The following is a 25,459-nucleotide window of genomic DNA, read 5'->3' on the forward strand; positions in this document are numbered from 1 at the left end:
CCCCCCCTCACCACCACTCCCAGTTGGCCCTGGAATCTGTGTCATGGTCAAGAAGTTGGATAGCCCCTGATTTAATGCCTTTCAGTAAGAACATCAGCTGTTTACAGGACTGCGATTCAGCAAAGATCCAAAAATATTCAGCATGCCAGGAGAGCCAGCAGGGGATAGCTCGGGATGCAATAATTCATCCTGCAAGTTCCTACTTCCCCTTAATTATTTCCTAGTAATCCTGTCAACTCAGGGGGGAAAAAAAAGTTATAGTCATTTTTCAAAACAGCACATAAGTCAAAATAAAAGCTAATAATTATAAAATCACCAGCAGCACTAAGAAGACAAACTATGGCTTCCCGTTTTCAATCCTGCCTCATCTACATTAAACAGGAGCTAAAATACCTCCTCAGCCGGTCCCAGGAAGACTTACGTGATTCAAACTCCGTCACAGCTAACAATTTCTCTGAAGGTGTTCTCTCTGGGTGGCTTTTCTAGTAATTGGGGAAGAAATCACACAGGTACAGATTTTAACAACGAGGGGAAAATGGAGTGGTTTCACTTTTACATCCACATGAAGAAAAAGCAAACGATTCTCAATGAAGTAAAGAAATCCATCCAAGTTGTCTGCCATTGGGGGCTCTAAGAGTGTTTGCCCAACAGCCAAAACCAAAAGGCACCTTTGAAAAGCTTTTTTAAAGTGCCTGTCGCCTTCCTAACACCTCGATAATGCTATGCACACAGTAGGCTCAAAAATGCTTGTTAATGGAAAGAACAGTGTCTGGAAAACAACTTTTTTAGGACCCTGACTTAAAAGGACTGAGTCTACAGATGAACTGTTCTATTTATTATTTCTCCTTCTGAAAGGAACAAAATCCTACCCTCCATCCATTTCACACTTTCTTTAAGCATAGGCTAAAATGATCTCAAATTCGGTGTTTCAAAAAGAACACTTGTGGTTGTGTCTGTGAGCCCAGATTCACTTTAAACGTGTTGCTGGCTTTGTTCTAGACACCCCAAGAGGAGCTAACAATAGTAAACCCGCTAGGCTTTGAGAACATGAATAAACTTGGTGTTGACAAGAGTTCAAAAGCAGAGCTCAAGAGCTGGCCCGAGGCGTGTCTTTGTAATCTGGCTATTCAATTTGGGGATACAGGTGGTCTAGCCGAGTGCTCTCACCCCCCTAGTTAACATGTTAAGCTTCCCCTGGGTAGTTGGGTAGCCTGTCTCCCCTCATCCTTTGCAAGCTACTAGAATACAAATGGTCTGTTTTTTTAATCATCAAGTCCTACGGAGATGAAAAGGTGGCCAGGTAACTTTTCATTTAATAGACTATTAGTGGTAGCAGTAATTATAATAAAAATTGAATGAAACTGGTCTAAACTCATCATGGCATTCAGGCTACCCTCCTGGTGCCAAAACATTTCAATCGTCCTTTTTTTTGGGAGCAGAAATCTTCCATTCACAGGATACGTTTCTATAAGATTAGTAGCTCGTTTTGCCTGGGAAAGCTCCATTCAGGAAAGTATACAGCTTCTTCTGAATTCTTAACCACAACACTGTAAATAACATCAATGAGTAGGGGGAGAGCGGGGAGCGGTGGGGGGAGCCAGCAGACTGGTCACCAATCGTGACCCCATCCAGTCACGGCGCTTCCTCCTACCCTTTCCTTCTGACCAAGTATTCTGCGTATCTTTAAAGATAATTTGTAAGGAAGGGTCCAAAAGTTAGCCTCCTCCAGGGACAACACTTCTGATTTCTCGGTGTCACTCCACAGGCAACCCTCTGAACGCCTTCAGTTACCCTGAGCTGGTGCAGTGGCATTTCCACAAGCACCTGACCTAAGCTGAACATAACGGAACAGTGAGCTCAGAGTTTGGAAATGTGCTACATCTGTTTACAGCGGCCCAGGATCCCAACTTAGCCTGGGGACAGGTATGTGCTAATCGTTTATGATCACATTTGGCTTAGACAAAAAAAAAAAAAAGACAAAAATTTAAAAGGTGGGGGTGGTATACAGAGGAGGTGGATGAAATTTCAGCTTTAGATTTACAGTGCAGAGCCTCTGCCACCAACTTATTATTAGCAGGCACCTCCGTACACATGTGCCTCCTAATCTCCATGCGGCCTGCTTCATTGTGTCACGTGAACAAATCCTGTGGTGTTTCCCTCCCCTCTTTTTATTTGGTCCTTTGGAGATCAGGCGCCCCACACGCAATCTCTAAGGACAGAACAAACAAGGGCAGAACAGCCAGTCCCAGCATCATCTTTGGAGGAAACTGATGGTTATCACGTTCTCACCGGGAACATTTTCTTTCTTTCCTTCTTCTTTCTCTTCCCCTCCTTCCCCTTGCCCCATTGTCTACTTTTCCATCCCTAGTTCTCTTCTTTGCATATGCCTTCCTGGCTGTCCCATCCCATTCGTTGTCCCCCTGGATACGGGCAAGAAAAGGGACAGGAAGCGCAGAACACTGGACGGGGCTGCAATGTGGGGTGCACTCCCTCTGTCAGAAAGGCACGAGGGAAACACCTCCAAGCCTTGCAGGCCAGTCTGGTTCCCGAGGAAGCACTCATTATTTTCAGCCAGGTGTTCATGCCTTGAAAGGCCATCTTTTTCTATGCAATCCTGTCTCATAAAGAGCTCAGAATTGAATAGCTGTGGCTGCTCCTGATGGGAGTCGCTGACATCCTAGTTGCACAAGGCAAGTGACAAACCAGCTCACACCTGGAGTGCTGGTTCCACTCCCATCCATATGGATGTGACAGGAAATGGATCCCAAGAATGATGAACAAGAGATGATCACCAGGGTCAGTTACTCATCTTTCTGACCTTTAAGAAAAAAATAAAATAATAAAATGCTCTTGAACATTATCCCATTTCCTCACCTGTTTGGCCAGAATCCTTGCAGTGAGCCTTACAGTCTCGGAGGGATTCCAGTTTTCCCCAAAAACAACCATGGGAGAACATTCCAGCTTGTGCATGGGCCAATCTTCTTTCTGGGAAGGTTAAAAAAAAATGTATTAAACACACACATACTGGAATAAAGTTGGAGAACAGAGGATGCAATAAGTCCTCCTCGTTAAGGTCAAGTGAAATATGTTTCCTTTTGGAAAACATGACCATGCTCGTAAAAGCGAGAGATAAAAACATCCTTTAAGATAGATATGGTTGTATAACCTTGACTTGGGCCTGGCCAAGGTTGTCAGGATGACAAAATTCACTTTGTGTTTTTTCATCAAGCATCTCGTGCCTTTCCGCAGCCTCTCATTATTCCATCTACCTTCCCATTATCTGTGGAAGTTGTCAAATCACAGGGGTGAGCGATTTGGGTCTTAGCCATGATTTTGGCTCTGCTCCCTTCCAGCTCTGCTCTGGCTCTGTTCTCACGTCAGGGCACATAACTGGTGGTTGACGTACACAGCAACTAGTCCCCTTTTATAGGCGACAAAAACAAAACACAAATGAGGGCTTTGTCGAGGGCCCTCAGAGGGTCTGGCAAGGGCACCTATTGGGAATATTTAGGGATACAGACTTCCTAAAGATTCACTGGATGAAACAGGAAAACCGTATTTCTTTCTATGCCGTCTCTGGAAGCTTTGATGCCCCAGGTTGGGGGGGGGGGCGGAGGATACGTGCTCGTTAATAGAAAGGTGGAAGTGTCATCAACTGAGATGGGAAATGATGAGGGAGAATGACATGATGGTGCTGTGGAAACCACGGAAGAAAGTGTCCTGAGGAGCAGGAAGTAAGTGACTGTGACAGCGCTGGTGACAGGGTTAGTGTGGGATGACTGAGAACTGATTGGGTACCATGGAGGTCATTGCTGACTGATAAAACCAGGAGTGGTGGCCTGATGGAGATGACAAGCAGCTGGCAGTGGACTCGAGAGAATGGAAGGAGACACAGAAACTGGGAGAAATGGGGTGAAGGCTTAGTGGGGTGAAGGGTGGAGGGGCATCATTTTTTAGCTGGGAAACATGTTTGTATACGGATGGGAGTCTTCAGACACTGTCCTCCTCCCAATGGAACTGGGTACTGTCATGGTCTTCCCTCCGCCTTTCCTCCTCAGAAAATGGCACGTTGATTCTTTCAGATGCTGGGGCCAGAAACCTGGAGTCCTTGTTGCCCCTCGCCCCCTCACAGTCCACATTCAACTCTCTGTCAAATCCATCATCTCTGCCTTCAGAAGAGGCCTAGATTCTGATCACTTCTCACCACCCTCAGCCTTCTTCCTACCCTGCTGCAGCCCCGACACCTCTCACCGTGACGACTTCCCTGGCCTTAGACCTGGCTGCCTGCCTCTGCCCCTGACCCCCACCACCCATGACCAATAGAGCAGCCAGAGTCATCAATCCTGTTCAGCAAAACTCAGGTCATGGCATTGCTCAGCTCAGAAGCTTCTAATGGCTTCTCATCTCAGAGCAAAAGGCAAAGTCTTAGACGACCTACGAGAGGCCACACACAACGGGAGTCACCCCCCCTCGGCCACACACTCTCCCGGTTGTTCCTGGAACACACCAAGCACACACGCGCTGTATTTCTTGGCTAGCACCCTCTTCCCCTAGAGATCCATATTGCCCCTCCCTGTCTCTGCTCCAGTGTCACCTTTTCAAGATACCTGCCACGAATACCCTGTCAGCACTTTCCCCATCACACCCCTTTCCTTGCTTTATGTTTCTTCTCAGTACGTCTCACCACCTAATACAGTACATAGTTATCAGTTTTTTGGGTTTAGCATCTCTCTCTACCCCCCTGCCCCATTAAAATAAAGGAACTCAGTCTGTTTTGTTCACACCTGTAACCGCAGGACAGAGCCTGACGTTCACCAGACACTCAGTCAAGTTGCTCAGCAATGAAGATGTCTCCCTGCCCCCTACCCACCACCCCCATCCCAACAAGGAAGGACACAGTGTCACTCAATGATTTAATTCAGCATGTGGCACAGACCCTTGGCTCAAGTTCTGTGCCAAGATGTTCTGCAGAGTTAAATAACGCTGTGCCAAATATAACTGAGAGCAGGTAGAGAAAGAAATGACAAGATATGCACAAGGGAGAAGAGGATGAGCTTTTCGCCTCGGCCTAAAAATAAGAGCGCAGTGACGAGGCAAAGAGGTAAGAGGAGCAGGTAGGTCCAGCTCCCTGCAGGCAAGCCAGCTCCCTCCCCAGATGCAAAGCAAAAAGGGAGGCAAACAGGGAGAGACAAAGAGGCCTTGGGGATATCTGAGGGCAGTGGGAACCACCAACTGGGGACAGATGGATAACTAACAACTATGGAACAGAGTCCACTGTGACCCCAGGAACTCTAAGACAAGGCCCTTGCAGGGCCTTTAAGATGCTGGCTTTCTGAATTGCAGGTGGTGTCTTCGTGTTTAACAACAATGAGCTCCTGGGAGAAAGAAGTTTAACATGAACATTTCTTAATATGGTTTATTATTTATTCATAGAATTAAGGTATTAATATACTTAATACAAAATGAATGCGAACACAAATAACATACAATGTTGACATTTCTGGATGTAAACGTCCTCAAAGGGAAGGGAAGCTAACTCCAAGGAACGCTCTGGGAGGACAGCAGAGTGCTGCCGGCAGCCTGGTCCCTACTCGCTCAGCAGAGCAGCAGCTATGTGACACTAGGCAGGTCCCTTAATCCCCTTGCGTCTGTATCCTTGGCTATAAAGAACATGATCTCTAAGTTACTTAGCAGGTCCAGAATTCTGAGTCTATGCTTTTACACCTTCCAATGGTGATAATCAGATGCAAAGCTTGAAGACTACTGAGAAACCCAGGACCTTCAGAGGCTAACCACGCGATCACAAAGGGACGCGAGGCTCCCAGGGGCTCATCCACCTGAACAACAAACAGTGGTAACTGTACATTCACGGGGTCATTCATTCATTCAATAAGCCCTGCAACTTCCCCTAGAGACAGGGATGGGCAATGAAGTCTTGGACTTTAAGTAGTTTATGAGTATATGACGAGCTAAAAGTAAGAGCACCTATAATGTGGTCTAGTGCCACACACAACAGTTAAATCAGAGCTGGATAACTTCAAGGAGGTGCAGGATCACATGGGTTTCATCACAGGGACTATACCAGAATAATAATATGTTTTTACTTTCTTTTGAAAGACGACAGTCCACATTATGTTGGAGGAACTGACAGAGGCAATTTGCCCTAGTTTTGCATATAAGAACTATAAACAATCAGATTAGACAACATTGAAAAAAAATTAAGCTAGCCTTTTTTTTTTACTATTAGTTTTTTTGTACACAGAGTGGTTTTGTAGCCCTTTATGCTTTTTAAAAACATATTTGTCCATTTTTATTTTCTTTATTTTAAGATTTTTATTAAAATATAGTTAACATACAGTTTTGTATTAGTTTCAGGTACACACCATACTTAATCAACATTTATATACCTAAAGAAATGATAAGTCCAGCAACCATCTGACTCTGTACCACGCTATCACAATATTATTGACTATATTCCCTATGTTGTATATTATATCCCCATGACTTATTTGTTTTATACCTGGACATTTGGACCTCTTATTCCCCTTCACCTTTCCCCCTCTTTTTAAAATTTTCAATTGTAGTTGACATTCAATATTATTTTATATCAATTTCAGGTGTACAGCATAGTGGTTAGACATCTATATAATTTAAGAAATGACTCCCCCCCCCACCACCACCACCTAGTCTAGTGCCCACCTGGCACTATACATAGTTATTACAATATTATTGACTATATTCCTTGTGCTTTACTTTACATCCCCATGACTATTCTGTAAACTGCCAGTTTGTTCTTCTTAATCCCTTCCCCTTTTTCACTCAACCACAAAACCCCTCCCCTCTGGCAATCATCAATATGTTCTCTGTATCTATGAGTTTGTTTCTGTTTTGTTTGTGGGGTTTGGCCACATCCACAGCTTATGGGCTGCTGTGCGGGAGGCTTCCCCCACTGAGCGGGATTCACCCTAGCAGGCTCTGGTGCCTGTTGAGACCACCCTTTGCGTATGCAGCTTATGGGGCTAATTGGGTGGTGCTCTGCTGTGTCTGAAGCCAACCTCCAAGTATGTTTGTTTTGGGGCCTCTTGCAAGGGGCTCTCGTGCAGGCCCAGGTCACCCACTGTCTGTGACTGGCTGGGGACTACCTGGTAGGAGCTACAAAGCCATCCGCAATTGTTTGCTGCCTGTGCTAAACCTGGAGGCATGTGGCAGAGGCCACGCTGCAAACTAAGGACCGCTGCCCCCAGTACCAGGCCTGGGGTAGCTTCACAAAAAGCCAGAACACCCTGAGGCTTGCTGCCAGCTGTGGGCTCCCTTAAGGTTCAGCTCTTCATAAAAACTCCTGCGGTACACGAGTTGGGCGAGGCATGGTCTCAGGGAGTCACTAGAGTGGGAAGATTTGTGGTCAGCAGGTTAATGTAGATTCTGGATTGGTGCCAGTGTGGAGCCTGAAGCTACTCAGCAAAAGTCTCAGAGCCCACCAGCTGCTGCCCACCTGGGTCCTGCAGTCTCTGATAGTCTTCCAAGAAAGTGTGTAATGTGGGTGGGGCTGGCTGCTCATGGATAAAGCACCTCTAGTGTTGGGTGAATAGGGTGTGGCAGGGACCCAGTGAGTTAGCAGGGTGGAACAGCAGAGCTAACTAGGCCAATCAGATTCAGATTTGGCCTGTGGGGGAGGGCTCAACACAGGAAAGATGGTTCCCACCTACCAGCTGCACAGAGGATGACCCCACAAAGGGAAAATGGCGACTGCCCTTTGGCCCTCACTCTGACGCCCCGAGTCACTCCACCAGAGCCCAAGGTGAGTGCCTGTGAGTGAGAGAGTCTGTGCGTGGGTTGTTTAAAAGGACGTCTGGGTTTCCCGCAGCTTTCCGTCCCATCCGGGCAGCCAGAATTCCCACTGTTTTTCACAGCCAGATGTTGTGGGGTTCCTCTTCCCAGCACCAGTACTCTGGGCTGGGGAGGCTGGTGTGGGGCTGGGGTCTCTTGCTCCTTTGCGGGGAGGGGTGGGGAGAGGGAATCTCTGCAGCCAAGCTATCCCTCCCGGTTCTCAACCGCCACATGGAGGTTTGTGTCTAGCTGTTTCGTGTCTCTGCCCCTCCTACCAGTCTCGACTGTGGCTTCTTCTTTGTATCCTTAGTTATAAAACTTCTGTTCTGCCAGACTTCAGATAGTTCTCCAGGTTGACTGTTCTATAATTTCATTGTAATTTTAATGTGTTCACAAAAGGAAGCAGGTAGTGTTTATCTACTCTGCGATCTTGGATCTCCTGTCATTTTTTCTAAAACCTTTTCTCCTATTTTTCTTCAAAATTCAACCTATTACTCCTGCCCCGATTGCAATCTATATAAAACTTTAAGTAAACTCAGATTCCATTTTCCAGAAAAATAATACACAAATAAATGCATAGGAAGCATTCAGAAAGACATACACCAAAGTGTTACTAGTGACTTTCTCTGGAAAGATAAAATTATGGATACTCTTTCTGTTTGTCTTTCAGTCTGTACTTACTGAGTTTTCTATCATGAGCACTGATTATTTGTGCAATAAACTTAAGTAAATCTATGTAAAAGGAAGATGTGGGATCTTTCTGTACCCTTTTTAAGCTTCTAATTCATTTTTAGCCAACATAATAACTGCTCTGCATGACTTTCCTTTTTCTGCACGGACACAAATGCTTAAAGATGCACAAGGAGTTGCAAATTGTCTCCTGGTGCACCAGCATTTCCAATACTGGAAGAAAACAGCGATTGTTAATGTTACCCTGTTTTCTGCTGAGCAAAGAATACACTGCCTTCCTGGCTAAGACGACTAGATTTTTATTTTGAGGTTCCCTTTTCTAACTCTTGAATTTGGTGTTTCTCTTGTTCTAACAGAACTTTCAAAACAGACACAACCCACTTGCACACATGCATATGTGCTTTTCTAAAATGTAGACTAGTAAGAAAATATCAGAAGATTTCTGCTTTCTACTACCATTATTTTCCCAAGGAAGAGTATAAAAGGAATCAGGTGCATACTGACCGTCTCACACAAAGATTACTGACACTGCTGAACCCCCACCATGAGGACATATGCTTCGTTTTGTATCCTCAGTAAAAGGGTGATGGGCTGCACTTAGCCATTCATACATTTTTTTTCCTACTGTAAAACATGTACAGAATGTTTCTAAACATTATTTAAAAAAACAAAACAACAGTGACTCAGTTGGAGATGCTTCCTATGTCTGGGTTAAGAGACCAAAGTGAATTCAACCGGGATTGAACCCATGACTCTGACCCCATTCACTCTCATCCATAACAACGACAGGATCATATGAGCATTTCTGAGACATTTTCTGCATCTCAGTTATTTTCTAGTTGATAAAAGTCAAGAATTTTCTCACATCTTTAGTCACATGCTCCTCCTGTTAAATCACCGCCTGTGCATGAACCTTCCTACTTTCAAAAGCACTCATAACCCCATCACCTCCATTTACAAAACACAAATAGTTTTTTCTCTCTACTTGTTAATGTTTAGAAATAATACCTTAGAAAGTTCTACTCCACAATGATTCCACTATATAATGAGGTTTTTTTTGTTTTGTTTTGTTTTTTGTGGAGGGCAGTGTCACTGGCCCTCACATGTGGGATCCGAACCGGGGCCCTCTGGCGTCCCAAGCCAGTTCTTAACCATTGTGCCACTAGGCCAGCCCTATAATGACTTTTTAAAACTATTACATGTACAATTTAATGAAAAAGTCTAAGTAAATAATAATGCATTAGCTTCCCAGGCATATTAATAAAAATAAACATAGTTCATTAAAACACACAGGTTACAAAATAAGCCAAACTAAAAAGGGATTTTTTTTTTTTTTTTGTATTTCCTCCCCATTACCCTTTCATGCATCGTCAATTAAAATCTTTCCTCTGGCAGGATCACACCAAGTGAACGAACAGGGAAGTAAATGGGACAAGATAGTCAAATTGTATAAAATACAGTGAAATCATAAAGCACTGCAGTTAGAGAGGAGGGCCTGGGGGGAATAAACATTGTGACTAGGCTCTCCTAAGACGCTGTATTCCTTGGAAAGTGGAAACCCTGGGAGAGGACTGTGTGCCTAGCACTCTTGGAGGGGTTCCTGACAAAGACCACACTGGAAGGGCCTCTTCCCCTTCATAGCCATTAAAACCCACTTCTCTTTCTTTGACAGATTCCCAAGGTGGTTCTTCTCCTGGAGGGCCCTCAGGGCACACAGAGTGTTGGAAAGTGGTGACAGCGCTCCCCTCTCGTCCCAGTTCTGCCCTGCAGTGACCTTTGGCAGGTCGCCCAACCGCTGACAGGCTGGATCTGATAACCACCATTCCAATCCCTCCCTCTGCTGTGTGGTACTGACCACCTGAGGACTCCAGGTGGGTGGGTCCACCTGTGAAGAAGGTAATGACCTGCCCTGGTGAGGACTAGCAGGTGAGGCTGTGCTTTCTTAGGTGGAGAGTCACTCACCGACCTTCCTTCCTCATCTGGGCTCTTGTTTCTTGTTTTGTGCCCTGTTTTATCCTGTAGCAGGGCCTCCACTTTGATCCCTCCAGCATTCCCTCAGGCAAAATCCTGAATACATTCTTGTCTGGAGCAAATGCCCCCGATTCCTTCCTAACGATTTTCTGTAGGAAGCCCTTGCAATGCATTTATTCCTAGGCACTTACTGTTATTAAACCCTTTTGACTGCTCTATCTCATTACTATACACTGCCCTGCACTTATTTAGTTCTTCAACTAAAGGATGGACACCCTTAGTGGCCATTAGCCTCCTCTGTTGACAATAGTAGATGGAAAACAAAACAAAAAATTTATAGGTCAAATCTAGCCTGTCACTTCTAGAAACAAGGGGCGTTAGAAGCTGCGTTATCACTTCTTATCCAGGAGGGTCCTTTGCTCACTACTTAACAGACGTGTAGAAAAACTGTATTGCAGAAGTACTCTCCAGGGCTGAGGGTCCTCTAGCCCAGGAGCTGGGCGAGTGGCAGGGAAGACTCTCTATCATGAGGCTGGACACAGCATGCTGTCCTGGCCTGGGGCCTTTGAACATGACTTAGAATCATAAGACTATATCCTCCATCCTGGGGTCCTTGCTACCCAAGCAATCTTGTTGTGATTTAACCATCTGGACAATGTGATTACAGGAGGAGAATGTACAGATGATCAAACTGCTTGTTATAAAGTAATAAACAGGCATAGAGGCTGGTGTGTTTGGTTAATGTGAACCTCCCAAGAGAGGGCACCCCTCCCTGTGTGCTCACCAATGAGGTTTCTGAGTCTGTACATCTGGGAGACTAGGTCCTGATGGCAGGGGAACCACATGGCCACCTCAAAAACCCCACGTGGACACCATGATGATTCATCAAAATAATGCCACCTAGTGAGGCCTAACAGAAGACAGCCTGGCAGTACGCTCAGGAGACCATGAGGAAACCGATCCTCTCTCACATTCTGACGTCCTGTGTTCATGCAGAGTTTACAGTTGATCTGAGAGGTGAAAGCTCACTTTGTAATAAACATTACTCACAGAGTGCACACCATTAGTGTTGTCAAGTTCTTAGAATCCATCCATCCTCTTGGGTTAAAAAAACAACAACAAAACAAGCCCCTTAAATCTAAAGTATGTTGTATACTTTATTCTTTGCATAAAGCTAAGCTTTCGTCCAGCCTGAATTATTGTACCATAATTTTTCATAAACCTTCACACCTGCATGGTGTCACAGTTTATACAGAACTTTCACATCTATTAATTCATCAAGGTGGGCATTACAGTCCTCGTTTACATTCGTAGAAACTGAGGCTGAGGCAGGTCCTGGAACTGCCAAATTCACAGAGTTAGTAAGTTGTAGAGCTGGGATCATGTCCACCTACTCTTCCGTGTTATATCATCTGAACTGTATATGATTTTCCACCTTGCTTCTCTAAAACACCGGAACATAATGAGTTAATTTTTTCTAGAAGTGTTTAACTTAAATATAGAAACAGCTAAGTTATCAGGCCTGGAATCACGTCATGTCATTCCCAGGGCTCGGATCTCTCCAATGCTGTAGCAACCTGACCACAGAATATTCAGGCCACAATTGGTAGGAGCAAAGTACGATCTCTCCCCTTCAAAAGAAGGCACACTCCCTAAAAACTCAACTGCAAGCCCATTTATGTTTTTCACCCTCACACAGGCTGAGAACCTCTGGGAGCCTGTGATGGGAGACAGGGAAGGGATTGTGCATATGGCCTTCGGGGCCAGGGAGACACGCCCTCGCCCTGGCCTGGCCTGTGCTTCGTTCTGGAAACGGGCCACTGTGTCTGCAGCTCTACGGTCAGATGACACATCAGGGCTTAGCAACCTCTCCCATGGCTAAATAATGCTCTTTGGGGATTTTCAGAGGCCAACTGCACAGGGAGAAGAGAAAGAAACAGATGAAATAGTGGGTAATCAGAAGTAGACAGCGGATGGGGTGAACGACACGAAGTATGGGAGGGCCAACAACCAAAAAGAGGTACGGATACGGAGAAAATCCTCCCTGTCCCTTAGAGCCACTGTTTAATACCATCAGCATTTCATAAGGTGTATTAATAGGTTTCCATTTAAAAAAAATATAGACAGGGGAGAGTATACAGAAGTAAAAAATCATATTCTCCCCAAATTCAAATAGTTAGAACATTTTGTAGAACTAGTATCTAGTAGGAAAGTTTGGAAACGCCACACCTAATCCCTCAAAGAGCCTACGGGAGTACCCCCAAACTCCTCAAGTGTCCCATTTCCACATTCCAGGGTTCCCTTGAACTTATCCATCAAACCAGATAGCCCGTGGTCAACATGCAGCCAGCCTCCTGAACCTGCTCATCCAGGGCTGCTTCCAAGGCACTGGCTCCAAGTACAAGTTCGGAGCAGCCACCCTCTGGTTGTACAAAGGCTGTGCCAGGGGCTCACCTAAGTCTAGCCGGAAGCAGGTTGGGTTCAAACAGCCCAATGGTGACGTGTGGCCTGCTAGAGGGATTTATAAAAATATAGACCTGTGAGGGTAAACACTTGAAAATTTTAAAGATCACAGTTTTCATTTGTCATCTCTGCATCTTCCATTTGTTGCTGGTGGCTTTGGGGGCAAGCTGTTAACCTTGGTACTACATCTGCCTGTTTCCAACATGGCTCTCCTTGTGTCTTTCCCACTTCTCCCCCTGCACCTTATTTCTGATCCTATAATGGCCCCCAAATGTTACTGCCTGTCACTGGTCCTGGGCCAGCACACAGAGGTATCCCACCACATCCCATGCCACAACTAAGCTTTCCAGCTCTGGCTACAGGAGGGTGCTGGGGAAGCCGTGACAAGGAAGAGAAGGGTGTTGGGGTCCCGATCTTCACAGGAAACAAGGCCCTCCCTGCCAGTTGGCCCAGCACCTACCTGACACTCCACATTGCAGTAAAATGCCTGCTTGCATCTTCCACATTTGGACAATCCTTCTTTCCTTAAAAACAGAAAGGGCACTGTAGTGGGGAGAGGCACAGAAACGGGAAGCTGCACATTTTATCATGCAATAACCAGCGCCATCTGGTCAGAAAGCAGAGCCAAGATTCACCTTACCTTCCTCTCCCACTGATCAGTGGCATTTTCCCAAAGGAGACTTTGACCAGATTCAGTCCTTGAGTGGGAATGAGTTAGTCAAATCATACACGGGCCGACATTTACAAACCCTGACAGCGTGAAGGGCACTTCCCAGAGATGAGTGACATGCTCTTTGACTCATGAGCCTGGCTTGGGACACCACAGCTGTTAACATCACCCACTCTATCCCTCAGTAGTTTGCGGCAAATCAAAGGCTCTTAGGTCCTGATTTCCTCCCCTGTTAATGGGGGATAGAAATAAACCAAACCATTCTGGAAGTTTGACATCATAAAGGCAGAGGACTAGGGTACACCTACATGGTGACAATGCAATGTGAGTGACAGCTTGATTATTTAGGGACGCAAGAAATGCTGAAGACAGAATTTAGGATGTCAGTGATTCGAATGTCCAGAAAGGTAAGTTGAATAATGCAACCCAGCAAGCGCGGTCATAGTCTTGAATAAAATATAACTGATGTGATTCGGATACACACCCATCCTGTGAGTGTGCTACTAATGATTCTTCTTCCTCTTCGTAATTAGGTCAATACTCCCTATGTGTGGCCATATTATTTGCTTCCCATAAAGGACAGGGATAGCGACATTTTCCAACTGTTAGGTGTGAGTGTTGTTTGCTGTGTTAGACGCGCCAAAGCTTTTTAAAGTACTATGAAGTCACTGAATTAAACCACACCCAACAGAATTCTTAAAAACTGCTTTGAGGTAGGGAACACCACATCGATTTTATCAGACCATTATCTGTAAAGCCTACGGTCTAATTCTCACCCACCGCACTTTCTGACCCATAGAAATGACAGTGCCACAAGGGGCATTCTGCAGCTGCCAGGGGTGCTGGATGCCAGCGCAGTCACCTCATGGCCACCCCTCCTGGAGCACGCCCAGGGGAGCTGGTATTTTAGAATTTGCATAGAATCACGCCGCTGAGTCCTCCTCTGCTCCTTGTCAGCCAGTGGTAGTCACCACTCTCCTCCCACGGAATCCAGAAAGTGTGCCAAAAATGCTAGTGTTGGAACGAAACAGGCTGCCTTGTCATTTTCATGACAGCGCTTGGATTACCAGAAGCTGCCTGAAGAATGTGTGGGAGCAAAACACATCTTGCGCTTGAAGCATAAATAAATATTCCAAGTTTGCACATCTCCAAAGGAACCCACAGACTTAGCTGAGTGTATTCTCTGGCTTGAAATACCCTCGAGGGTGCATCTCAAGGGCTCCACACTCCCACTTTGCATTTCAGACTGTAAAAGAAATGAAACACATGGTCCCTGCTCTCCTGCACTTCCTAGCTAGGGAAACGGGATGGAAGGTATGTTCAAAAACAACTGTGAAGCGACGTGTAGGCAAGTGCTAAATGATGTGGACCACGCAAAAATGCCTTCCAACATGAGGTGTGTTCGCAAATGGATAATGGGAGGATAGCTGCCGCCCTATAAAAAGGTCCACCTGAAACTGTCATTGTGAATGTTTGTTTTTGCAGGAGGAGAGGTCATAGACCTCTTTGGGAACTTGACTGAATCTATTTGCTCTCCCCAACAACCCACCTTCTCCCCCGACCCAGAAAACAAGAGAAAATTCTGTAAAATTTCAAGGGCTCATGAGCTCCAAGCCCATACTCAGACCATTGAAGAGCCTTGGAAACCAGAGTGAAGACACCCAGATATAAAAGGTTAGGAAATTATCACAAAAATATCATTACTAGCTCTATCCCACACACAAAAAGCAAGGATTATACAGGTCTTTCTGCACAAACACCAGCAGTCAAGTTAATATGAAATAAGGCTTGTTTTCAGCTTCCAAGAGAGAAAAAGCAATTGGGCTTTGGTGAGCGAGAGAGGAAATCTAGTGGTATTTCATTAAAATAATAAACCTCCCAAAGGCCCAGCTTCATTCAACCCAGCCGGTCACCACGTCCACAAGCCACAAACAATGAAGAACAGGAGGAAAATGGTAACTTTTAAGTGCTGGCAATATGTGACATCATTTCTACTATGGATTCCAATAGTTCTCAAGTTGTGGTCTGTAGACTGCTGGAGTCCCGGAAGCCCTTTCAAGGAGCTGGTGAGGTCAACACTATTTTTAAAATAATACCACTGTCTTGACATTTGCGCTGCAGAGGTGTGAGGTGTAAAGGCGCCCAGAGGGGAAAACTTCCAGTGTCTTAGTACAGACCCAGTCGGTGACACCAAGCTGTTGCAATGGCCACTGTGTTCTCCACTTTCATACGCTCATAGGAAAGGGGAAAAGGCCAGTTTGACTTAATGTCCCTGATGAAGCACTAACAAACATTAATTTTATTATCTCGGCTCTTCGGTATGTAGTATGGTTTTGTGTTGTGATGAAACGGGAAGAATGCACAGATCCGCTCCATACTGACCTGTGATGGCGGCCTCAAGGAGAAGCACCTGGACGTCCCCGGAGGTGGGAGCTGAACCAGCCACTTTTTTCTTGGAATACCATTTTTTACTTGAAAGAACAACTTAAGGCAAACTGTGGTTACGCGGTTTGAAGCGAGCCCATCACGTCAAGGAAAACAGCTGGCAATATTTGCTGCCACTGATTAAAAATTGGGCTTTCAAGCAAAAATTAGAGCTTTGGAAAACACATATCTGCCATCTCCTGAGCTTGACAGTATCGCATCGGATGAGACTGGTAGTGATATGAATACATGTGAGTGTCTGGATATGGTTTGATGAAATGAGTCAACTTTTAGAAGGTCTGTCTAATTTAGTGAACCCGTGTTTTCTAAATGACCAGTGTGTATGAGGTTTTTAAAATTATGCAGGGCTAAAAGAGTCATTCAAAGGGCAAGATAGACCAGGGGATTTTAATACATAAGGTTTACAGGGATGGCTTCAGGTTACACATTACAAGTAACCTTAAAACAGTATCACTTATCAAGTTTTAGTAATGAATCAAAGAATATTGACAATGAACTGAAAAGGCTACTAAAACACTCCTCCCTTTCCAATTACACATCCAACTGAGGCCGGATTTGCTCCACATACTTCAATCAAAACTCCGTAATGTCCCAGACTGAATCCAGAAGCAAATTCGAGCATCCTGTTGTCTTCTGGAAATCCAGACATGAAAGAGATTTGCAGAACTGTAAAGCAATACCACTATTCTCAGTACTTCTTTCGTTTTGGAAGATAGTTCTCATTTAAAAAAAATGTCCTGTTAACAGTAATGGTGGTTGTCATTTTAAAATGAATACTTTATAATTTTGTCTGTTTTAAATCCAAACACGGTAAACGCTGATAAATGTATAACCCAGAACGACAACTGCTCTTTGGCGCTCTCAATTCTTAAGAGTATGGAGGGGTCTAAGACCCAAAAGTTTGAAAACTGCTGATCTATCTTAATAATTTCATCAGCTCTATGAAGGAGTTATTATTTCTATTTTTTCCAATGGAGATAATGAGGATCCTAGAGGTGAAATACACTCATTCACAAGTTGGCAGCACAACCAGAATTCAATTTTGTCTTCATCATGCACGCATACCCTTCCTTGAGGACTGGGACAGTTATCCAGGAGCATATACCACAGGCAGCAAAACCAATCTGTGTCGGGAAAGGCTAGTAGCAGTAACAAAGTGTAAGTAAAGGCCTTCTTTCCTCTGGTCTGCATGATGTCCCAGCTCCAGGGCGTCCCCCTCAATGCTCCTTTCCTTCAAAGATGCAAAGGGGAGGACCCCACGGTCAGTTTTCAAAATGAGATTTGGGAAGGGAGTACCTCCACAGAGAGGGTCTCCCAACGAACTGTGGCACAGGAATCGATTTCACTTGACATGGGTTGGAATCAAATAAGGATTGATTTTTGTATTGAGTCTGTGCAAAGCGGGTCCCTCCCTCTCATGCAGTGTGGTAAATCGAAGTGTTCCTTAGACAGACACTGGACAAGTCCACGCAGTATCCTGTTCTCTGTGAGCCGGGTAACAGGACGCTGCTGCTCTCAGGCTGGCTTCACGGTGTGCAATAGAGTCAACTACCTGGTTATATGTGAATGTCCGTAACATACATCCTCCTGAGCCAGGCTGCCTTCAGAGGAGAGGAGAAAAGCTAACCCAGTTGCAGATAGTTAACAGCTTAAGAATCTAACTTTCGTCAACTTTGTTTGTAAGCAATTCTAGATGAAGTGGGGTGGGGTGGGGGAGGGCACTCTGTTGAAATTACCCAGATGCGTGCTTCCGTTCTTTCCATAGCTCGGGAGACATGGAAACTTTTCCTAAGTCTAACAGTTGCAACTCCAACTAACATGTGCTGAGCGGGTACCTGCCGTCCTGTGTAAGAGCTGAAGTGAGAACAGGGAGAGAGAGAGGGCCTGTGAGTGTTTGACGACTGCTGACTGAGAAGTTTGGCTAGGAAGAAACCCCATAGGGGGATATCCGTTTTCACTGCAGGAGTACACAAGGCATTTGGAATAAACTCTGTTCCTACAGAAGACACAGCCGTAAATCTTTCATTTGCAACGTAACATGATCGGAATTGTGCGGGAGGTTTGGGGGGAAATACTGCAAAACAAAGAAAACAAAATTCCCCTCAAAGAAAGATTCAGAAAGGTCACTTGGAGGAATGGACTGAAATATGAAATAACTCAAAGGAAGTGAAGGGTGAATCACTAATAACTGCTCAGAGTATCTCAGCCTCAGCTGGACGCGCCCTTCTGGGCCTGGGCTAGGGCCCAGCCATTCTCCTTTGATGGGTCTGTGTGGGGATGTTTTAGAAAGCTGCCCAGGAGACTCTGATGTGTTTCCAGAATGCCCAGCCTATGGCGAGCCATTCAGGTTGAGTGGTTTTTGTATAAGGGCAGAATTTTGCTGAAGAGTGTTGAAGCATTCTTCTCTGCAATGCAGGTGTTTTACAATGTAAGCTCTCTTAAGAGAATGAATGAGACACACTGGGTGTATCAGGCTGTTTAGCTACCTTGATGATGCATGTTTAGGTAAGAATAAAGTGGCGGACACTGTATTTTCTAACTATGGCAAGAAAGTATTCTAGAAGCCAGGTGTGAGTTTTAAAAAAGAAAGCCTCCGCTTTCTGACCACCTCCTCCTGATACCCACTTCACAATTTAGGATGAATATGGTGAGAGTTACTTTTCCCACCTCCCTATCACGAATCCTTTTTTTTTTTTTTTCTTTCTGGTGCTTGAAGAATTATACGATTTCGGGGAGATTACTAATCCTTTCCGGACCTGTTCCTTCTACTCTAAAGATGTAGTTTCTACCTCATGGGTTTGTTGTGAAAATTCAATGAGAAAATACAAGTGACATGTACTAGGACTGTACTTTTAATTAGCCTTCACTCCTTTGGGTTTTTTTGTTTTTGTTTTTTTTCCTCTAAAGTGATGTCAACTCTGAAATATCTTCCGTACGATGTCACGACTCATACTTCCAGGATTTATGTATCTAAAGCCTTTGTTTTGATGGGCAAATATTTACCCTGCTGTGAAGAGAAGGACTCTTTGAACTTAAGAAATGGTGCCAGCCACAAAGGGAGGAAAGAAATGATACAGGAAAGTGTAAGGATCTGATTATTCGTGACCTGGAACGGCACTTAGAAGACACGCTCCTGTCGTTTTTTACTGGAGGAGACCCACACGGTGATTAATTTCCTTGCTTTTAAAATTTGGAAGCCATGAAGATCAACAAGTTCGAGATGTAATTAACAACTCCTGCTAGTTAACGTGTTGCCGCAGGTGCTTTTGGTCTAGATAAAAAGGATTTGATCCTGTAAGCTCCCTACTTTCTGCTACTGAAATGAATGCTTAGTGGGTTTCGCCATGAAAGGAAATGATCCTGGCATGGAGGGGGTTTGCAATAACAATTACTTTTAACTAACGGCGACAGAAGAAGTGACAAGTGTGCTCTGTTGAACAGAGACAGCCCCAGCCAAATGAAACAGAGAAAAGGAAAAAAAAAAAAAAAAAAAGCCCAGCGGCGCAAATCTAACTTCACCATGGGTTGAAATAAGACAATCAGAAACAAAGTTAGCCTCCCACCCAGAGAGAGTGGTTACACTGGCAAAGTTTCATTTGAGAGAAATAAAAATTGGAGGAATGGTGGCGGAACCCTATTATAACCCTAGTCGGGACAAGGATAATACGAAGGCTATGGGTTTTTGTGTAATAGTGAGGTGCTCCACTCATCACTTTCATCCACAATGGAACAGTGAAAAGGGACCCACGTGCAGCGGGGGGCCTCTTCCCAGAGCCCTGCTGAACCCTCCCCTTCACACTGGGCTTTGTTCTGAGGCTTGTTAAAAGTTAGAGCCCAGGGCCTCTAGGGGAGGCAGGAAATATTTAGGGCAGCAAGGGAGCAACTAATAGGCTTTCCCAACTATTGGAACAGGAGCTAGGTATACAAGGAGAAAGCTGGCCTGGGTGGTCAGGGCCATGAATCGTTGGCCTTGCTATAAAACGGTGACATGACACTGGGGGAAGGGATGAGGCGATGTAGGTCAAAGGGTACACATTTTTCAGTTATAAATTCTGAGGATTTCATGTACAGCATGGTGACTATGCTTAATAATCAAGTATTGTATACTTGAAAGTGGCTGAGAGTACATCTTAAGCATTTTCACCACACGCACGCAAAAATTAATTCTGTGAGGTGATGTGTTGATTATCTTGATGTTAATAATGATTCCACAATGGCTATGTGTATCAAATCATCGCACGTGTTACAGTCTGAATAGGTACAATGACATTTGTCAATTATTCCTCAATAAAGCTAAAAAAAAAATTATGACTCTACACCTCACTGCTTCATTAAGAGTCAAGCTCAGCAATGAAAAAAATAATGCTGACGCTGATTTAGGATTTGCTTTAAGGCAGGCTTTGGTTGACTCAGATTTTATTTTTGCCTTAGGAAGAAAATTCACAAAGCTTATGGATAGAGGTGAGGAATATTCGGCCTATGGAACAGGGAACATTCAATTACTCTTTTCAGCGCCTCGACCACACTTCCATCCAAAACCCTCATCTTGTAGGACCTGTAAAACCCTAAAAGCTCAGGCCTGCTTAATGAACCCACACGTGCAATTTAAAATTAACGTTTTCCTCTGGAACCACTTCCTATCGGAACTTTTGTGGGAGATCAGAATGACACTTCCTTGCTGCTTTATTTTCTGCTTCTTTGATGCCTAGCGGTTAGGAAGCCAACAGGAAACAATGAATGCCTTTCTTTTTAACTCAGATCTCTCATAAAGGAACTGACAAGAAGTAACAGCCACCATTTCTTCTAACGGTGCCATGAACGGCAGATGCCATCATGAGTACTTTGTAATGAATACCGACAAATGCTAGATTCCTCTATGACCGCCATGGCCCTAACTTCCACACACCTAGGTGACTAAGTATCAAGGAAAAGGAAAAAACCAAAGGCACATAAATGTAACTATTTAAAACCTTAACAATATCCTCACTTCAACACTCTGGCCACAGAATAGGGGGGAAAAAAGTGACAAAACACCTTTATAATCGAATGCTAAAGGTGAGTTCTAGAATATAGTCAGGCCCTCTAAACTACACTTGAGTATCAATCTCTTGCCCAAGAAACAGGTGACATGTTCTCGGTCTTATTTGCACCGTTTTAATTGCTTGCAGACACCCTCTCATCCTCTTGGCTTTCATTTTCTCTAGACAAACAGTAAATAATTGAATTGCTAATTTGTTTAGGTAAATTACCCCAACTGCGGATTTTACCGTGATAACTCAAACTTACCCGATGTTGTTTAAACAGAGGTATCAGATTTTTTCTTCAATCCTTATTGATTTCATTTATATTTCTGAATCAAAAGAACTTTTTTTATACTATAAACCTTATACATGAGGCAGGAAAGATGTATGTTAATATGCCTTGGCCAAGTAATTTCCATGAAAACATGTTATTTTCTATGTGTAAAGTACTGTGCCAGGCTGTTAGAGGAATGATATTTTTTGTGAAAATTGAGCTTTATGGGGGAAGTAAGCCCTGTCTTCATGACAGTGGTAAATATAAATACAGGCAAAATGATTCAGCATCCAAATGACCCAGATGACACTGCATTGAGAGCAGGAAGCCACTGGCAAGACTGAGCTCTTTGAAGACAGAGAAATGAGGGCACTTGCAGAGAACGTTGTCTTATTCATCTTTGAATCCCCAGGGCCAGAGCGCAATGCTGGGAATGGTTGGGTGTTCCATAAATGCAAACAGTCAACGATTGTAAAAGAGATATAAAGTAGTAGCTACATAAAATGAGGAGGTTTGTGAACCAAAGTAGAGGAACCTTCATAAAAGAGATGCAGTTTAGGCTGGATCTCTCTCGAGGAGATACAGACTTAGGGTAGAAGGCCTTACCTGGGAAGGAGACTAAGGGTAAGGAAGGAATGATGCAAAGAAAAGCCTCCTAGGTTACAAATGGAAAAAGGAGGATTGAAGGACACAGCACCTTTGTGGGACATAGGAAAAGACCACCCAGACTGTGTTTAGTGTTTAAGTAAAACAGTTAAGGAGAGATAATGCTGATTAGGGGGAGGGCACTTAATATGGAGGACTTGAGCAGTCAAGGTTTTGTCTTAAAGACAACAGGAATCAATGATAGTTTCTGCAAGGTTTATAAGGATTCATTTTCCAGGAATGAACAGAACTGTATATTTAGGTAGATAATGAGGCCTGTCCAAGGAGCCACTAGTAAAATAACTTGCAGAAATGAGACTATTTTGTTTCATCAATATTTACAGAGGGAAGAGAGTGCCAGGCTTGGGCTAAGTGCTGGGGCTACAAATGTGAGTCAAGACCTGTTCCTGCACTCAAGGCGCCAGTGCGACGAAGGAAGTACGTACAAGGTGCTACGGGAGCAAAGGTAGAGAGAGCTGATCCCAGCCTGCAGAAATCAGGACAAACGTCTCAGGACCTGAGACTCAGCCAGGCAAAGAGAATAAGCAAGATGTACATGTATGTGCATGTGTGTGTGTGCACACGTGTGCCTGAGTGCACATGTGCATGCATGTGTGCCTGAGAGTGCACATGTGCATGCATGTGTGCCTGTGTGCACGTGTGCATGCATGTGTGCCTCTGTGTGCCTATATATGTATATGTGTGTACGTGTGTGTGCATGCACGTACGTGTGCATGCGTATCACTACAAGCAATTCGGGACAGCTGGAGTAAATCCAAAACAGCAGAGCAAACTGGACTCAAACATCACTCCTGACGCCTAGCCTTGTGGGCTCCCATCAGGCAGCCCTGACTCCGCAGTGTGGTTCCATCAGGGCCTTTCTCTGAAGAGTCACAGAAAGAGAGGGTGGGAGTAGGCTTCCTTTTCCCCCTTCCCTGGACCAAGAACATATTTAGTAGCTGGATGACTTAGAAGGCCCCAACACGTGCCCAAATCAATGAAATATTAAGTGAAATACATAGACCGCAAATCCCTGCTATCTTATAAGCCTGAAAGATTTTTATGGTTAAAAAAAAGGTGGGTTTTTTTGTTTGTTTTGTTTTTTTAAAAGACTTTATTGGGGAACTGGGGAAGGGGAACAGCCAAGTTGTTGTCCTTCAGTCTTAGTTGTGGAGGGCGCAGCTTGTTCAGCTCCAAGTCTACTCGCCATCCGCCTGCCCATCGGCAGCTCGCGGCTGCTCAGATCAAGGTGCCGTGTTCAATCTTAGTTGCAGGTGGGCTTACCCCACCATCCCATGCGGGAGTCGAACCGGAAACCTTGTTGCTAAGCGTGCACACTCTAACCACTGAGCCATCCGGCCACCTGTTGGCAGCTCAGGGCAGCTCACTCAAGGTACCATGTTCAATCTTAGTTGTGGGTGAGCATAGTCCACCATCCCATGCGGGAGTCGAACTGGCAACCTTGTTGTTAGGAGCATGTGCTCTCACTAGCTGAGCCATCCTGCCACCTGTTGGCAGCTCGATGGCAGCTCAGCTGGGGTGCAGCTCACTGGCCCATGTAGGAATCCAATCAGCGACCCTGTTGCTCAGAGCTCACGCTCTTAACCAACTGAGCCACTTGGCCGGCCCCCTAAAGGTTTTTAAAAGCGATGGTTAGAAATATTTTCTCAGGCGTATGAGTAAACTAAAGTTCAATAACTTCCAAAAAATGTCCACCCAAAGCTGCTCTTGTTTTAATACAATGTGGGAATGTTACAATTTCATGAGACCTAAGTATTATCTGATCAAAGCTCTCCCTTATTGTATAAATCATAAAGTAGAGTGTGGTTAAACATAAAGAATTTTCTTTATGACATACACAGATTCCAGTTTTCAGTGAAATATGAGAAAGAAAAATAATCAGCCCCCAAATCTTACTGCCTTCAACACAACATCTGCTGAAACTATACAGAGTTCAAGGCACTATGGGTAAAATAAAGATGAAGAAAACCTCCTGGAATATAAATCCTGTGGTAGTAGGGATTTTTGTCCCTTTTCTTCACAGTTATTCCCCAGGGATTTAGAACCCAGCAAGTGCTCCATATAAATATTGGTTGAATACATTAAAAAAAGAATCCCTACTCTCAGGGAGTTTACCATCTGCTCGTAATTAAATGTCTCTTACGGTTGAGGTTTTGAGAACATCTGAGGCCATCACTGTGAACAGTAATCATCACTCTACTACAGATTTGTGTGACTGACGGAGAAGAGATTTTGCAGGTGGCACACGGGCAAGTGTTTCCTAGACAGACATGACCACGGTGACGAAAATCAACAAAATATGAGCCCGGGACCCACATCCCTGAAGAGTAAATACTTCCTGGGAATCACAGACCTAAGTGAAAAAACTGCTCTTGTCCAAGGTCTTTCCATTTTTGTCACAGATTGCGACATAACTCCCTCCAAGTTCCAGGACATAAAATCCTCAAAATTTTGATTTGGCTCAGATAAAAAATGGCATCTCTTTGGTCAACCAGGTTTCTTACTCCACTCCTTCCCCCAGGAAATGTCTCTGTCTTGTGCCCTGGTGTGAAACTCACTTCTTCAGTGAGTTGTTTTTATTTCTCCTCTCCTCCTTGGGGACTCTGAATCCAATCCTGTGGGCACCAACACCTCTTGTATTATATCACAGTGCATGCGCTGATACACCCCAGTGTCTCAGCTCTCATGGCAACCACCCATTTTGGTTTCTAGGGACCACAAACTTGCCAAGGATAAGCACTTATGAATTCTCAGATCCATGTCTACCTATAAAAGCTAATTCAATCCATTTTAATAATACACAATATTTCCGTGTGGTCATCTGAAACCCCCCACTTCGTGTACAAGAGTCATCAGATTTTATAGTAATGAATTGGCACAAGGAGTCCCATCCTGTTTTTTCGATTTTTGATTGAAGAAGAATCTGAGAGACACAGCTGGAATCTCAGCGAATGCATGGACTAGAAAGCCAAGTTGTTTCCTGAGCCCTCAAGACTTTTTGGTATTATTTTCCTGCTAAATTGCATATTCCTGTCCTTCAGAGGAGTCTTGAAGAGATCTGATTTCCTTCTGTTCTATTGTGTTGGTGTGAACGCCTTTGCAATTGAAAAGGAGGCCGCTGAGGGTGGTAGGAACAGAGTCTGCAGAAGTTACACAGAGTGAGGTGTGTGGCTTTGTGACTGGTTAGAGCGAGCCCGTGCTAATGAGGCCAAGGTCATGGGTTCAACCCCTGAAAAGGCAGTTACTTCAGTCAATTCCCTGCTGGAGGGCTGCACCCCTAAACTACTACAGATTTGCCAGAAATCCAAAGCTGACAGGGTTGGGAATGTGGGTGGGAAAGGTGGCCTGATGTATAGCAGCTGATTATGCAAGTCCCTTCAGAGGGGACAGAGACCTCTGGTCCCAGAACTGACTGCTCTCTGGGGGTGGGGG

The 25,459-nt window shown here is 44.6% G+C and overlaps 1 protein-coding gene across 1 annotated transcript in view; it reads right to left on the reverse strand.

Annotated features, from left to right (window-relative positions):
* The window catches only part of SMYD2 (SET and MYND domain containing 2), a 59,389-nt gene that overhangs the window by 22,437 nt on the left and 11,493 nt on the right, over positions 1–25,459 (reverse strand). Inside the window, exons 2-4 of the mRNA XM_019635453.1 lie at positions 13,412–13,475; positions 2,875–2,985; positions 373–482 (exon numbers count right to left, since the gene is read on the reverse strand). Coding sequence (XP_019490998.1) covers positions 373–482; positions 2,875–2,985; positions 13,412–13,475 — 285 coding nt within the window. The remainder of the gene's footprint in view (positions 1–372; positions 483–2,874; positions 2,986–13,411; positions 13,476–25,459) is intronic.

Source organism: Hipposideros armiger, unplaced genomic scaffold, assembly GCF_001890085.2.
Source record: "Hipposideros armiger isolate ML-2016 unplaced genomic scaffold, ASM189008v1 scaffold_22, whole genome shotgun sequence".
Classification (NCBI taxonomy): Eukaryota; Metazoa; Chordata; class Mammalia; order Chiroptera; family Hipposideridae; genus Hipposideros; species Hipposideros armiger.